We start from the raw sequence: 17,179 nt of genomic DNA, 5'->3' as shown, positions 1-17,179 counted from the left end.
TCTTGGACGATGACCTTGAGGGCGCTACCTGGGGCTGATGGCAAGATGGCCGCATCCTGCGCAGCTCTTCACGAACAATCTCGCTTATTAGATGTCGCAGGCTATCGCCTCTTGTAGGCGTTTCATTTGAGGGGCTCGCTTGAAGAACTTGAAGTAGTCGGTTGAATCGGCGGGTCAGGGCGTCGAGGGTCTACTCGACAGTAGAAACTTCTACGAAATCGACAAAGAATTTTTGAAGATTTTTATGTGGCTGGTGAAGAGCTGCACTTTTAGGGCACGCACAAAAACGGTGCTTTTGTTTTAGTCAGTCACATCAGAGATGGCGCGCCGGAAAAGGCTTTTTATCCCCTCGGAGTATGTAATTACTCTTTCATTTCTCTTGTGTATGTGCCTCTGGAGCAACTGCTCACTCCTTCTTTGCATAGGATGTTAGTCAATGTCTTCAAGAGTTCTTTCTTCAATTCTTTCTGCGTTGGTCGACAATTCTCAAGCGTGCTCGGCGGCCATCGAACAGAATAACTGATGCTTTGGAGTGCGCTAAATTTAAAAATAACCAAGAACATTCGAGATAAAGCGCTAAAACCAGCTACAAGAGTCTCGAACAAGGTAGAAACAAGTGTGTGGCTGCGATCATTCCAGATAAAACTGCTCCAATCTCGCATCACAAAGTGAGAAAGACGAATGCCGGCGGCTTTTAGCATGAAAAAACAAAAGTAGAAAGTTTCGCTTCAGTATGTACTCTTGTCACAATGTTACAGGCCGCATAACCTTTACTTTCAACCAGTGTGTATGGGTACTTACCACTCGTCTTCATTTCCAAATCTACAGAGGGTGCGCATGGCTCTGGATCCGGTCATTGAAGACGTTTAGAGTTCTATGCGTGCCTTGAGCGGACTCCGAAGCAGACCCTAAGAGCTGAGAAATTTTGAGCAAGGCTCAACAGAGAACCTAGGACTAAATTTCCCTGGCAACGAATAGCGCCGGACCACAAAGCCCAGCGAGCAGAGCTAAACTTTGAGCTAAACAAAGATCAGTTCTGCAGGAGCATAATTGCATAATGCAACAAATTAAGCTGGTTGGTTTTGTTAAATTTTGCACTGTGCGCTCTGTTCACAAACGAAGGCAAGAAAAAAAAGACTCCGCAGACGAAGCAATCCCTTTCTTCTTGTCTTCGTTGGAGAACGCAAAGCTGAGTACAAAATGAACATTGCGGCATAACTCGTCGCACAAGTGCTTGCGCTCTGCCGAAGCTACTCTCAGCGCATGTCAGCTCTAGAGAGCCACGCTCAACCCTACACGGCGCATAGTATGAAAAACGCGCTTTTCAGGTAGTGCGGAAAGGTGCATGATTTCTGCCGTGACGAAAGTAGCCGTGATGTATCAGTTCTGAGCATGACATAGAAGGGTGCCAGGAAGGTTCTTTTTGAAATGGGGTGCTGGTGGGTATCACCATGCTTGGCGATGGTTTTTTCACCGAATGAGGACTCCACTGCTAACGCAGTGGAGTCCTCATTCGGTGAAAAATCCGTGGCCAGCGTTTGTTACGTGCTTGTGCGTTTTTAAAAGTGAATATGTATGTATGTATGTATGTATGTATGTATGTATGTATGTATGTATGTATGTATGTATGTATGTATGTATGTATGTATGTATGTATGTATGTATGTATGTATGTATGTATGTATGTATGTATGTATGTATGTATGTATGTATGTATGTATGTATGTATGTATGTATGTATGTATGTATGTATGTATGTATGTATGTATGTATGTATGTATGTATGTATGTATGTATGTATGTATGTATGTATGTATGCACGTATGTATGCACGTATGTATGTATGTATGTATGTATGTATGTATGTATGTATGTATGTATGTATGTATGTATGTATGTATGTATGTATGTATGTATGTATGTATGTATGTATGTATGTATGTATGAATGAATGTGTGCGTGCGTGCGTGCGGCGCCTACACCCAGTGACAGGTGCACCTACGGGCGCTCACCGGTAAAAATCATCTACCTACAATCCTCCATTTACCTACTTTTACCCTCCAGAAGGCCTTTACCCACCTTCACTCTCCACCCACCTCCAACGCCAGTACTCTTGTCCCACCAGAGGCACACGGTGCAATATAGGCAATGGGAAAGCGATCAATTTAATACCTAATACTGCTTCCCAAACTTGTTGCATCCCAGCGTATCATCGATTGTGCTTATTTGGACTGTATTTCTTACCATTATTTTCTAATGAGAAAGCACTGCCTTTAAGTTTACTCGCTGTGAATGGAAATTTCACTGAGGTTAAGACTGCACCCACTTTGACCGCCAGTCTTCCAGCCGTTTCTGATTAGCGTCCGCTGCGAGGTGCCAAGACGCCGCAGCCCCTCCTCGCGCTGCAGGGTGTATATATTTCCTTATGCTCACTTCTTAGAAAGCGTGTGCACCTAGGTGCAAGTGCAGTATAGCTTTCCTATGGTGATGTCAGGCCACTCCACTGCACAGCTTGGATAGGAAACAAACCTGGTTTCTCTGACCCTCTTGAAGAGCCAAGCAGGACTGGAAGAGACCAGCGGCTTTATGCCAAGCAGTTTGCCCTTTCTTGGGGACGTCGGTAGAATGAAAGCTGTTAGGTATAATACTTTTGACCGAGTGGGTGATCTGAAAAGGTAGAAAAATATGTTTTGAAGCCGAGAATACTAGGATACCTGACGTCAGCGATTTAAAAAAAGATCTTATGCGGTGCCTGAACTCCTGATTACCTTTAAGGCACACAAAATTTAATACATTACTGACAAGAACTGACATCACAAATAGAAGTGTTTCTTTAAGTTTTAAAATGCAGTCAACACGCAACGCATGCTAGTGCGCCACGCCAGAGCCTCTAGTGGAGCTGTGTGAAACAAAAGGAAACCTGTGCATGCACGTTGACCATTTTGCTTGTCGATGAAAAACAGAACTGCGGCAGCTGTACCGAAGAAAGCAAGAATAAAGGTGTGAAATTCTTATTTACACTCACTCACAAAAACACAGACGCAAACCTGGACGCGACCATCTCGAACGGCACTAGAATAACCAGACGCACGTTGAATGACCTGTGCCCAAAGCTATCGCCATGCCAACTGTCGCAGAATCCATGACACCTTTTTTTCTAAAGCTTTGCATAACTCAAGAAAAAAATTAGCCGACGCCTAGGCAACTCCCAGCCTGGTCTGGCAATAACATAGGCGTTCACCGGGTTCGCAAAGCATGGCCTAGCACGATGCACATGCTCTGCATGCGAATCGAAATTGATTAGTCGGGATGTTTCACGTCTAGTCGTTAGAATCTGGTGCGTGCCGCTAGTTCGCAGAGCACACACAAGGCCTTTGAGGGCGCCACCGTGCCCAAAAAATTGAGCGACGGAACTCTTGCGCAGCTTTACGTGTCACCAGCGCAGCGGCACGAGCGTTACGGCGAGCTCCTTAAGCTGCCGCTTAGTAGAAGGTAACGAGAAATTCCGTCCAGTCCCAAGCGCCGTGCTAACCGTATCAGCGGGATGTTCGCCCTGCCGAAAGGAGCCGCAGGCGAAGGCGTAGAAGTCGTCGCACGGTTGCACGCTGCGGTTAAGCGCGACACGGAACCACTCGGTGATGAAGCGGCAGTCGGCTGCGTGGCAAATGGGGCTGGAGTCGTTCTCATCCGAGTCATTCTGAAACAATGTTTGCACAAATTTAGAAGGAAAAGTTCCAAGATGCGCCGGCTTCACGATCAACACCCGCTGTTTTCAGTGCACGAAAAATGCCTCCCCTTTTCTCCACCAGTTAGCACTGCCCTGCGCAGTGCTCTTCAAGAAAACTTTACTGGCTACAGTTATCTGGCGCTGTACTTGAATCTCTCAAATGTTACATTTCGGATGCAAGAAAGGCTGAAAGGGGCCACGTAGTATGACTCCTGTCCTTTGTACTTGTCGCAAGTAAAAACCTGAGGCTTTATTGTAATGCATTAAAGCCAGACGCTCGTTCGGTAGGTGGGTCCGCTTGGCACAGGCGTTGCGCACCTGACTAACGACGAACAAAATCGCTTATGTTGGAACATTGCAATTTATGCATTGTCATGTAGGCACAGCTGCCTATCTGGTTAGAAGCGGTTTAGCCTGGCGCAGGTGGGTGTTTTTTAGTTTCCGAGAAGGCAGAGCCCTGAACTAATATTTTGCTCCTACGGTGTAAGGCTGAAGCAGCGGAATGGCTAATGGACAAAAAATTACCGGGTGCACTTAAGCTCCTTACGTGCGGCCAATGCGAAAAGAATTTTTCGCGCTTATTAGTGCTAGTTAATGATCGCAAATAATTTTACTCAATGTGTAAATACTAAAATTAGGTTAACACTAACAATTAATGTATGCTGATGCTCTATAGATGATTATTTTGCATTTGTTATGACAGTACGTATCATTCAGTGCTTACTAATAATACTTAGTGTCTAATAATTATCATTCAGTCCTTGTTCACTATCCTGTATTCACTGTTTATTACACTGACCACCCTCATCTTCATAATACTAACTATTAGCTAACTCTCTGATGTAAGAAAAGGTTTGTGTCACCGCATTTCGTTTCCACGACGAGTTCGCGGCTGAATTGGATTTTTAAGTCCTTCGCATTCATAGCGCAAAGCTGTAGCAGGGCGCTGAATTAGAGCTGTTCGTTTGCACGGATCGCAAATCGTATAATTGAAACAGCATTTTGACTGTAAGCATAAAAATTTACGAAGAAAGCAGAAGGAAAAACCAACAAGGAAGTATACACATGCACTTGCAGTCGCGCATTTATGCTTAGCAAGCATAAGCTTAACCAGAATTGAAAAGCAGGCATTCTTTGTGCGAAATAAATAAAAAGGGCAGGCTGAAGATCTTTGCCCTGCAAGTTTATCTATTTCGTCGCTTTCACAATTTCTCTTGAGAGCTAAATTTGATTGTTTTAGAACCGCTCACTATAAAAAATGGCTGCCAGATCAGTAACGACAACGTGGAAACACTGGTGACTCGAAATACCATCGTTAATTAAATTGTACTGCTGTGAGAGCAAATCATTTAAACAACGCCAGGTTTGAACAACGTAGATGTATCGTGGAGCAGAATGAATTGACTAATATATTTTCCCATGAGACGATACACTCTTTCTAGTGTTTCTTATAGCATTCGGTAACAGTCTTCGCAGAGTTTTTCCACGAGTGCACCACCTTGCTAGTTGTACAAGAGGAATAAAAATAGTTAAACACCAGCTGTTTCGTCAAACTTCCTGAAAATTTTCTGACAGAACATGAAGATACGCCAAGGCTCTCAACTGGGCTGGGTGGCTGTCGTAATCATACATGTTAACGAGAGCACATACACAGACACGGACAGCGAGAGGGAACAGGACGCACGCTAGACTTGCAACTGAAACTTTACTGACCGAAAGAAGTATTTATACATTCGTTTTCTTCTTTGCCCTGCGCGACTCGCTACGTGGGACAGACTGGCCGTTGCATAAACGAACGACGACAGGAGCGTAAGTTGAAGGTTTCAGCCGCTGCCACAGAAGGCCACCATGCCGACCATTGTAAACTGTGCCCACACAAGTCAGCATGCGTGCCTCTATAGAAGGAAACAGTGGCATTAGGGAGGCTAAGCACGCAATAACGAATGCAACTGAGACAGCTAACAACTTTAATAGATGTTTTCAAAGCGTTTTTTTATAAGTCTGATGAGCGTCAGATTCTGCTATGAGCTCTTGGTGCCCCGTGCGAGCTATTCATATCACGTGAATGAGTTTTGGCGATGGTCCTAAAAATCCTAAAAAGGCTTCCGGACCTCATGACATACCAAACGTGTTCCTAAGACGCTATGCGGGAAATGCTTCAGGCTTTCTAACGCATATTTTAATTTGTCTATTTGAAAGGGTGAGATTTCACAATGTTAGAGGAAGGCAGGCATAGTTCTGGTCTTAAGAAAGATGATTCACTTTCACTATCTAATTACCACCCAGTTTCAATAACCAGTAGCTGTTGCAAGTAGTTAGAGCATGCTGTAGCCATTTATGAGTATGAATTTTTAGATCGCCAATATATCATACGAAACATGAACACGGATTTAGGAGGGTACATGTCGACAGTCACCCAGGTCGTGTTCACGGTTTTCCAAATTTCTCGACTACTTCATGTGTCTGGTGAAACTGATGTGTTGTTTCTGGACTCTCGAAAGGCCTTCGATAAAGTGCCACATAGAAAATTGATGTTTAAGTTAGAGCAAATCTTACTACAATACGAAATAATTCAATGGATGCAGGCATATCTTAGCGGCAGGACGCAGTTTGTTGACATTAGGGGCTGCTCATTATGTGTTACTTCTGGTGTCCCACACGGCAACATCTTAGAAACACTTTTAATTTTAATTCATATTAATGATTTCCTTTATGTAGTGCATTGCGACGTGTCTGTGAGGGTATGCGCGGATGATAGTGTTGTTTTTAAAGAAATTTTATCCACTGACGATCATGCCCTATTAAAAATGCACTTCTTGCGATTGACAATTGGTGCAAGATATGGGGCATGGAACTTAACGCGGATAAAACTGTGCCATTACGGATCAGTAGAAAGAAGATACCCAGCATTTTAACAAATTGTCTTGAGGATACTTTAGTTAGTGAGGCTGAGTCTTATAAGTATCTGGGTGTTACACTAACGAACACACTTTCGTGGTCTAGTCATATATCAGATGTCTGCAGTTCTTCATTAATAAAATTGGGGTTTATAAAACCGAAATTTCAAACCGTTCCGAAAAAAACAAGATTGCTAGCCTATAATACTTTCATTATGTCCAAATTAGAATACCGGTGGTAATCTGTGACCCCCATACTAAAAAAGGCATCAATCAGTTCGAGCGCGTACAAAGGAAAGCTATTGAGTTTATATCCAGCAAATATAAACGGCTAGATTCCCCCTCACTTCTGATGGAGCAACACGGTATCCGTCCGTTAGCGGTTCATAGAAAACGGAATAGAATAAATTTTTTAAACAATTTACTTACTGCTAAGCTAAATATAGACTCATGTAATTCTATAAAGAAATCTACAGCTCGAAGAACCAGACATGCTCACAGTAACATCCTAGTCCGAATTTCTGCTCGAACGGAAGCATTTAAACACAGTTTTCTTTCCAAGAACTATTGCAGACTGGAACTGCTTACCGGCTACAGTAACTGATTCGAATAATTTTCCAAACCAGCTTGAAGATTATCTCATGTAAGTTTTAGTCGAGTACTGATTGGAAATATCCGCCGTGGTTTTCTACAAGTTTGTGTTTGTTTTTACGTGCTTTTTGTTTTGGCCACAAAGTGTGCTGTATCAAGATGGCAGCTTGCTTTTGTGTATCGTTCCACTCCTGCTTGGGCCGAAATGGCTTGCAGTATTTGTAAATAAATAAATAAGGCAGCAAAATCACTGAGGCTTTTCACATAGCAAAGGCCGAGAAAAAATGCGTGAGAAAACCTAAGGTCACCCTCACAACCAAGGAAAATCCTTATTTGGAGAAGTAGGCAGTTCGCTGCAACTAATGCCAAGTGGATTTCTTGTAGCTACCCGCAAGCGTTTTGAAGCGAAAGAGCTTTACTGGCCGTTATCTTGCGATTTCGTCGTGGCAGTGCTTCGAGGAGGCACATGACGTCACAACGCGGGCCTCGGCGCGAATATTTATCTCTCTCTTCGCTCTCTAGTCACTACTGCGCATGCGCCAGTAGTAGCACCGAGCCACAGGTTTTCCGCCGCTGCGCAAAGCCGCGCCTTTCCTCAAAATCTAACTTTCAAGTTTCAGTTTTCTGTTTCTTCTTTCCCTCCCTCCTTTATCCCTTTCTTTACGGCGCGGTTCGGGTGTCCACCGAGATATGTGAGACGGTTACTGTTTCATTTCCTTTCCTCAAAAACCAAACAAAACAAGTGAGCCGACGGCATTCATAGAGTTTATTGGCGTTGACAACTTTGCAAAGGCATTTCATTTTCACGAAAGGAAAGGCGCCCAAACGGCTCCGTGGGTCAGTTGAGACCTCAATCTCGCTTTAATGTACGTGGTGTAGGTGCCTAAGTGCAAAATCCTGCTTTGATTGCGTTCCGCACACTGGATAGGCGCAGCGCGCCCTCCCTTCCACCCTGGGAGGTGGCATGCAGTAAATGGTTGATCGCGACAGATTGATCACCAAATGAACGTTGTGCCCTAGCTATTGCTGCAGTGCCGCATCTCAGCTACAACGCTGTCAGCGCTAATGCATTCAAGCCACATCGCTCTCTCACCACCGCCACATGTACCAAAGCATGAATGAGGCGTCCCGATATCCAGGGAGCCAGTTATGTGCCCTTTCTTTGCTCAAAGCCATCGCCGCCTAGAACATTGCCAACGCCAACGCCAGTGAACACTGTGAACGCCGACATCTTTCGCTTTGTATATCCTGGATTAACTCAGCTAATCCACATTAACTTTTTAATCTATATGTCAATGAGTTCTGCTGTTTTATTATTCAATAAGGTTCTGTAGAGTTGTTGTAGGTCTCCTTTAGTCTTTCTTCACCTTTTAGTTTTCTTCGCATTGCCCGCTGTTGGCACGTTTCTATTTGTGGCTCTCGAAACACCTCCTTTTATATCTATTTAGCGCTTTCTACACAGATGCACAGTCGCTTTTTTGGCGTGTTTGCACATGCCTTTTACTTTGTAAGGTGTTTCAATTTTTAGTACTTTAAGTTTTCATGCGTGGGTAGTATGTCTTTTATTTACACTATCTCAATGCATTTATCGCCTTTAGGTCTCCCGCGGTATGCGGCATAGTTTTCTCACTGTCACCGGCATCTAATCTTTTTGTTGTTTTCTTTCGTTGTATTCTCTTCATATGGCGCGATAGCAGCTGATAGGTGGTACAAGCGGTACAAGAGAAAAAAGAAGATAAAGAATGCATAAACACTTTCTTCGGTCAGTAAAGCTTCAGTTGAAAGCCTAGCGTACCTCCTGTTCCCCCCCTTTTTCTGTGTCTGTGCATATGCGCTAGTCAACATGTGCGAAGGAAATACTGCATGACGTACACAAATTTTCTTCAACCACCAACTGAGCTGCGAGTTGCTATTGGGCGCATTTCAGCTTTTCTACCCACCGGCACCAGAAAATGTAGTGGACAGACTGATGCCATAAGCCTCTCAACCCGATGCACTATATAGAGCACAGTGATTTTGCCCGTCCGCGCTTGAAACAGGACACACCAGCCCGCTGGAATGGTTTTGAGGGAGATGATATGTATATTAGTAATGGCCATTACCCCAGAATCGAGACTGACACAAATGGTTGTAGGTATGATTCAACCCGTTCACTGCGTCTCTGGCTACCGGTGGGTTGCTCCAGATATGCCATTTGAGTGGCCATAGATATATTTTCCTATTGTGCAGTATTGAAGCAATATAGCTCAGCATAAGTAAGGTAGCGCGCTAATTTTTGCTCCATCCGTCTTCATTTGGCATGATTAACTGTGCCGGAAGAATTGCTATGACCCACAGATGATGCACTGCACACCATGAGAAAAAAAAAGTTGCAGGCAGTTTTCCGTGGTTCACTGGTGTCCTACCCGTAGACAGCAAAGCTATAGATAGTGGCGGCATCTAATTTTGAAATGCGCTGTTAGCCATTCATGTTTCATCAGACAGGATACAGGCGGACCGTTTATACATACACGTATAAGGTGCCCCGATGCAGTTATGTTTTCAACCTCTAATGCAACGGCTGCATAGTAAGTTTCGTACTCTCCATCGCTCTCACGAGCCCTTTTAAATTTATGCTGAGAACTGCCCCTTACTCTTGTTGGTCCTTATATCCTCTAGTCTTTTGTGCTTGAGCCTCGAAACGTTCTGGTGGATTTGCGACAGCTTTTTGGCACCAAGAGGGAGAAGAGCATAGACCCACTAAAAGAGATGGAACTGTCAGGAAAGACACCCAAGAAATTACTGTATCCGCCTAATGCTAGCAAATCCCTGTGAACTCTGAATTATCTGAGGGCTGCCATAAGTGTTTTGGGGCGCGGCTAAGAAACAAACCACCATTGCCCGGTTACCTTTGGCAAAGACGGTACATAGGTGATAGCGTCTGGCCCTTTGTAACGAGAGCTACACTGGTCTACCTGTTGAGCATTTCGCGGTGCATGGGAGAGGGCAGTTGTGCGCATGCGCCGTTACCATGGCAACAGAAGAGGAGCAAAGTGTGGCGCTCGCTTCGCATTCGCCGCGGCCGCGCACCCGCTCCACCGTCAAAGCCTAGCGTGGCGTCAAGCGGATGCGCAGTTGTGCGCTTGCGCCGATACCTTGGCAACCGCAGAGACCCCACAGCTGCGCCGCGTTCTTCGTCGCCGCCTCACCGCACGCCGCTATATCACCCGAACCGCGCTTCGCGTGCGCAGTATTGCGTATAAAAGGCGGAGATGTAGTGGGCGGCTGCATAACAAAGTTTGACATGCATGCAGAGAAGGAGAGTCCAGCCGCTGCTAAACGGCGGTATAGACAAGAGAAGGTTAACTCTTCCGATCCTGAGGTTGTCGCCTTTCAGTTGGCTGGAACCAAATAAGAATGCTGGAGTCTGTGTGTACGTGAAGCAAGGTATCACCGCCGTCATACGTCTCCCTTCGATCACGCTGAATAATGGTGAAGCCTGTGGTGTTCGGCTTCTGGAGAGCGGAATTATCATTCAAGGAGTCTACGTGGCAACGGGAACATGTCAGTCAGATGATTGATGTGGTGCCACGTGTTTACCAGCCTACGGCACGGTTTCACAGAAGTGTGTGACTTTGGGTGATTTCACAGGAAACAGGACTCTCTTAGTCAGTGTATGAAAGAAAAGTTTCACTTTAGTTTAGCTTCGGACCCTCACGTCGACTACACTATGGGGAATTACAGCAGACCTTGTATATCAAACAGACTGTACCAAATCGATATACTGTATAGGCAAAATTGAGACCGCTGCATGCTACTTCCCAGATCATGGAGCAGTCTTCCTCTCAGTCAAGCTAAATGAATAAAATATGTGTATAACCAATGTATCTCACTGCTAAACATACAGTGAGCACAACAAGCTCAGATAGGGAAACGTGCTTCTCCTTACGTATATCTTGGCATAGCCGAGTTAAACCACTGCCATTTTTTTTCTTTCTCGTGCACTGCCTCTCATTGGAGGCCTTTTCCCTTTCATAAGATTCAGAAAGCCCTCTGCTACCATTCTGATGAAGTGTGCCGGAAAGCCGCTTTCGTAAGCCTGGAAACCTATCGGTCAATGCTCATTTGCGCCTGGTGGTGGCAAGTCTTTTTCATCGCCTGTAACAAACACGCCTTTGCCTTATCTCTTTTTACAATCTTAGAATGCCCTGAATCGAATTTCAGGAATGTCTTCGCGCTTCTAACCTTATAAGACCAACCTGTGTGATCTCATTCAACATTCATGCAAATGTCTAAGAATTGCAAGCAATCATTCTTTGGAACCACCGCTGAAAACGTCATACCTTCGTGCGGTACTTTAGCATCCCCACCACCACTTCCGCCGGGATCGTAAGGCTCACTGGTGCTAGTATTAAGAATTCGCCCACGTCAGGAACGCATTTGACGACTTCAGGGCTCCTAAGTTCTTGTTCCAACGTCTCCTACCGCTAAAACCAGATCAGAATCAACGGGTGCGATGCACGATCCTATACAAATAACCTTGTGCTGGGTGCACAATACGGCATCGTGCTCAACAAATAATCCTCTTAAATACTTCTGAAGCAGGTCAACTAACTCTGCTACGGAGGTACCACATCCGTTTTGAAACCAGAGAAGTGCATCTTTTACAATTGCAGCTTCGTCCGCCTTCTGCACAGCACCACGTGGAATGTTGTAATACATGTCCGCTGCATCCGCGGAAATGCATGTCGAAGGAGGTACCGTCTTCATGAAGTCTATGACCTTAGCAGAGTCACTTATCTTGAACGGGTCGTCGATGGGAAGAACACCGAGATGCAACTACACGAAGTCCACTGCCACCTTCCCCCAGCAGCCTTTGGTCTCGACGATGACCCTGAAGGGATTGTCTTCCTTGTGTGCTCTAAATGTGAAAACGCCCCTAACGTAAAAACACTGCTGTAATTCACTGCGGCGGCGAGTTTTTCCAAACCTAGCGAGGCTCAGGCCTTTGCGAGCTCATTGCGTCTCATCCTCAGGCGTATGTCGCTCAGCTTGATAGCCTCGAATTTTTTTAGCGCTCCTTCAAGGGCCTTGGTGCAGTAGAGGCCCGTACATTACGACGAATGCACCGGTAATGTCGGATGCAAACAGCTTTGGTTTCTTTCCTATGAAGAATTCGGCTGCCACCTTGATGTGGTCCCTTTTCGTAGTGCCGGGGATGGAACCTTAACCTTATTTTGCTGCCGTGTCGATGGAAGCCATCGGAGCCACCGCGATGCGGTTACTGACAGACCCTAAGGAAATCGAGTGGTTGGAGTTTTGCCTCGATGGCAAATTTGGAATTTGTTAGGCACGAAGATGAAAAGCTGTTTAAACAAACGTAGTGCTGGCGGTTCTCTAATTAGCTAGTGAAAAATTCTATAGATCTTCCTCTGAAGCTTTTGTTGCTCTAATTTTTGTAACAAAACTGGATACGTCACTTTATCAAAGGAATTTTCGAAGTCCAAAAATAAGACTAGTGTGTAGTTACTGTAATGTAATGAAGTGCACATGGTGTGTTAGTTACATCACCACTGACGACGTTGAAATATGAGACCTAAACTACGCTTTGAAGGCGTAATGATATTATTTTAATTCATATAATTTAGCACTGTAAATTACTATTTCGAAGACAGTATTTATAACATTCAACCCGGATATGGGTCAGTAGCTGCAGTGTTCGTTCACACCTCCTCCTTAATAGGCCGAGATAACGCTTTTCAATTTGTCTGTGTATTTGCCCTGTTGCATTAAGCTATTATATACCTCCATCAATATTTGTGTCAAAACATCAGTATTGTCATCAAGAACCTTGGCGCTTATGCCTTCACATCCACGAAATCGCAAGACTAAAATTATTTTGGGAATTTCTAAACCATCCGTGGCATCAAGTACGAAACTGATTTGAACTACCACCACCTTTGTTGGTCTGAGATAACGTTACCGGGCTAGCCAGCTCCTTTCTAATGTTTACAAAGAGTACGTTAAAATTTTCTTCTACACTCGAATTTACCAAATCAGGAGCTGTGAATAGCTTAGGTTATTTTCCTATCACGCTATTAACAATATCCAACGTTTTTTCGCATTGCCTGTTGTATAAGCATTGAATTCTTTTTTCAATTTCTTATAATACTGACCACTTCATTTCTAGTCACGCGAAACTGTTCTAAGTAAAATCTATTGGTATTCTTCACCTTTCACTTATGGTGACGAACTTTCATCTTTATCATGTTGAGTATAGCAGTAGTCAACTAAAGAAATATAGGATCGCTATACCTGCGGTGAGGATATCTGTGCAATGTATTATTAATTTCACAAGAGACGACAAATGAACTTCTAAAAATGCAGAATTAACTTCATCGCTATGGGCACATCTCCAGTTAGTTTTCTATATATCGATAAATGAACCTGCATTGTCGTGAACGCCTTTTGCGGTTATCAAAGGTATTTCCGATGCTAGGGAATGCAAATACATGTAAGTGCTCGGATATACATGCATTACAAACTCCGGAAATGGGTCGTCACTCTTGCACAAAGCTTGATCTAAAATAGCGGCGATGTTGCCGCCATTCTAGTAGGCTCTAGTATAAGTTAGTGAGAATGTCTGAAGCAGCACCAATGTATATTCGCACGTTAATGCTGTAGATGCGTCAGTGTTGGATGATCACGCTATTAAAACAGGATTTTTACGTTGTTTATGTATTGGTTGAAGGATTTAATCCATTTCCTCTGTAAAAAGCGCGAGACACGAACGGCGGTTCCAGTATAACCACTCCGACCATTACAAAATTAGGCTGCTAAACACAAAAACATTCTAATGCTTGATGATGAACTGAAATGTTTTGTATAAATTTGTGACGTAATGATTACTCGATCAAGGGAGCCACTGCTCCTTGTGACAAAGATTTCCCACAGAAAGTTATAATCCGTATGCAAGAAGCCTTCGACCGGCTGAAGGCGTAACCGGCCTGCTTCTGATTACTGTATTTCATATAGCTTGCCCTTGTGAGTGTCGTGAGAAATGCCACATAATGATTGCCAGAGGTCAAGGCTCATAGGGGCTCACAGAGACCTGATACGTTGGCTCTACCACCATGACATGAAGAGGAGACCATGGAGAATATAGTGGCAGGTGAGTACCTATAGATTAAATGTCAGGCAACATTTAAGGTGAGCGCAGTATTCCATGATAATGACAGCTACAGTGCGCGTGTTGAATGTGTCGTTAAAAATCTGTGAGCGGAAGAGATATAAAACCGACGTAGCTCATGCGGCGAGACGCGACTGCCTTATTCCCAGAAGATGGTGATTAGAGGCGCATTATTCCGCGATCCTTACAGATCCTCAGATTCGAGCGCGTCGCTTTCCGCGTGCAGCGTGTTAGGCAAGGCTAGGGCTAAACGTCGTGACATGTATTGTCTCCGAAGGCTGCTCAGTCATAACAGATTTTTTTTTGCGTCCTGAATTTAGCTTCGTAGAGGTCCAGATTATGACTTCTTCGCGACCTGCTCTGCACCACAGAAGTGGCACAAGCCCCTCCCACTTGCTGCAGTTCTAGCAGACAAGGCGTCACCGTTGAGCAGTTTCTGCTGTTGAGACGGTCGCTAGAAAATGTGACTTGTGGCAATTTGGTCTACTGGGCTACCGGGCCACAACTGACGGAATCCGAAGCTGTACATGAACAACTGTGATGTAATAAATTATCTGAAGCCGTTGGGGGCATATTTTCTCGAGTTGCGTCTTTGCAAAAGTGCAGAACTTCTTGGCTTCGCTTTGTTCTGCTTCTTTACAGGTTTTTGGCGGGGCGACAGCAGTGCTTTATCCTTACAGTGACATGTATCCTATGCGCCGTAGAACAAACCGCTCTCGCTGTGGATATGGTAGCCAGTCAGTTAAGCGTAGCGTAGCATATGATGTGCTGCATAAGGACGAAAACCTGCCCTCGATTCTGTCGTAGGCAGGCCGTGAATGTAAGGGGGATTCGTTGAAGAGTTTTTAAAACTGGCTAACTGGCTGCATCAGGGGAATGCGGTCGTGTCATGAAGAGATTCGTTTGTATTGTATTGTATTGTATTGTATTGGGTTTTATGGCGCATAAGCAACTTAGGCTATCATGCGCCAAACACATGGTATAATTTATTTCAAAAATTGGGTGTCCTCAGCGGAAGTCCTTGTCCGGACAAGGACTCCGAGGAGCCCATCAAATCGAATGCAGACCTCAGCCTTCTTCTCAGGACTGAGAAAAAGGAGGAGGTGCGTCATAAAATGCGCGAAAGCACGGGGTAAAAAATATTTAGAATTAATAGTTGTGCTATATTTGATATCATATTTTGTTTAAGATGGCCGCGTCTTTCAGAAAATTAAAAACAGATGAAGTTCTTACAAGTGGATTATCTCCTAAAAGTAAATTGGGGCGGAAGAGAATGCGTTCATTGTAAAAAACAGTAAAATATTTTTTTCTTAGCCGTTCATGTTGTGAGCACGAGAATAAAATGTGATTAACTGTCAGCTGATCTCCACATTTCTCACATAAGGGTTTGTCTTGATTTGTCAGTAGAAAGCTGTGGGTTAGGTGTGTGCGTCCGATGCGCAGGCGGCATAAAATTATTTCTATAAAACGTTCCTGATGCCTGCATGATCTCCATTCTCCCAGAATATGGTTTACTAAATGTAGTTTGTTATTTTCTTCACTATTCCATGTACACTGCCATTTTTCTGTAAGTTTATTTTTACCAATTTCATGCAATCTGCATAAGGTATATTTACAGTCTGGACTTCATTAGGGCGAGCTTGAGCAGCGCACGTGTCAGCTCTCTCGTTGCCACGAATTCCGATATGGCTTGGTATCCAACAGAGCTTAATTTCATGTCCTTGTGTTTCAGCAGTTATTATGTCATGTATTATATTTCCTAATAAAGGCTCCCTTACGTTTCTGGCTTTCAGTGCTGTGATTGCACTCAGCGAGTCCGTGTAGATAATGCTGTTTTGAATTTTCTTTTCGACTATTTTTGATACAGCCACCGAAATGGCATAACATTCAGCTGAGAAAATTGACGCGCACTGAGGTAACCGAACTACCTTTTCCCCTTTGTGTTGCAGCACAGCACTTCAGACGTAAAGTGATGTTTTAGAACCGTCTGTATAAAATGCTCTGTATTCTTTGTACTTTTTCTTTAGTGCCAAAAAACCTTGCAGTATGTATTCACGTGGAGTTTGCTTTTTCTGAAATTGTGTCATTGTGTAGTCCCCTACAGCGGGAAAGGTGTACCAAGGTGGCAGTGGTTTGGGTCTCTGGGCGACATCAGGTAGTGTGTCTAAAATACCCAATTCCTGGCAAAGGTTTTCAAAACGGAGGATAAGGGGTCTCGTCGCATTCGGTTTTTTACTAAAAAGCTGCTTAGACGGGCACTTCGTAACTATGGAGTAGCAGAGATGTTTTGGTAGTTAACGGGTTTATAGGACGTATGCACATGTGAGCATGGCTCTTCTATCTGCGAGGGCTGGTTCGTTACATTCGACATTTAGGCTGTTTATTGGTGATGTCCTGTATGGCCCACTTGCAAGGCGCAAAGCTGAATTATGTACTGGCTGAGTTGTACACTATACACCCATAATCTAGGCAAGAGCGAACTATGCTGCGGTAGATGTGCAAAAGGCAGGTTCTATCAGACCCCCGCGTTTATGTGAAAGCACCTTTAAGATATTTAATGATCGAGAAGTTTTCTTCTTCAGGTTCTTTATGTGGGGCAAGAAGGTCAGTTTTTTTGTCAATCGTTATGCCCAGAAATTTGTGTTCCCTCTTATCGGTAATTCGGTTTCGTTCAGGTGTTTTCTAGGATCTGTCTGTAGGCCACGTTTGAGTGAGAAAAGAATGGCCACTGATTTCTGTGGGGAGAACCGGAAACCATTTCGGTCAGCCCATGTTGAAAGTTTATTTATTGTTAAC

At 44.2% G+C, this 17,179-nt stretch overlaps 1 protein-coding gene across 1 annotated transcript in view; it reads right to left on the bottom strand.

Moving 5' to 3' along the window:
* Positions 1-17,179, bottom strand: part of LOC144120145 (neprilysin-1-like) — a 114,247-nt gene that overhangs the window by 62,143 nt on the left and 34,925 nt on the right. The window contains exons 3-4 of the mRNA XM_077652580.1: positions 3,533-3,697; positions 2,530-2,667 (exon numbers count right to left, since the gene is read on the bottom strand). Of these exons, the coding sequence (XP_077508706.1) occupies positions 2,530-2,667; positions 3,533-3,697 (303 nt within the window). The remainder of the gene's footprint in view (positions 1-2,529; positions 2,668-3,532; positions 3,698-17,179) is intronic.

Source organism: Amblyomma americanum, chromosome 2 (genome assembly GCF_052857255.1).
Source record: "Amblyomma americanum isolate KBUSLIRL-KWMA chromosome 2, ASM5285725v1, whole genome shotgun sequence".
Taxonomy (NCBI): Eukaryota; Metazoa; Arthropoda; class Arachnida; order Ixodida; family Ixodidae; genus Amblyomma; species Amblyomma americanum.
Note: the sequence above shows the minus strand (reverse complement) of the source record. Positions and strands in the feature narration are given on the sequence as shown.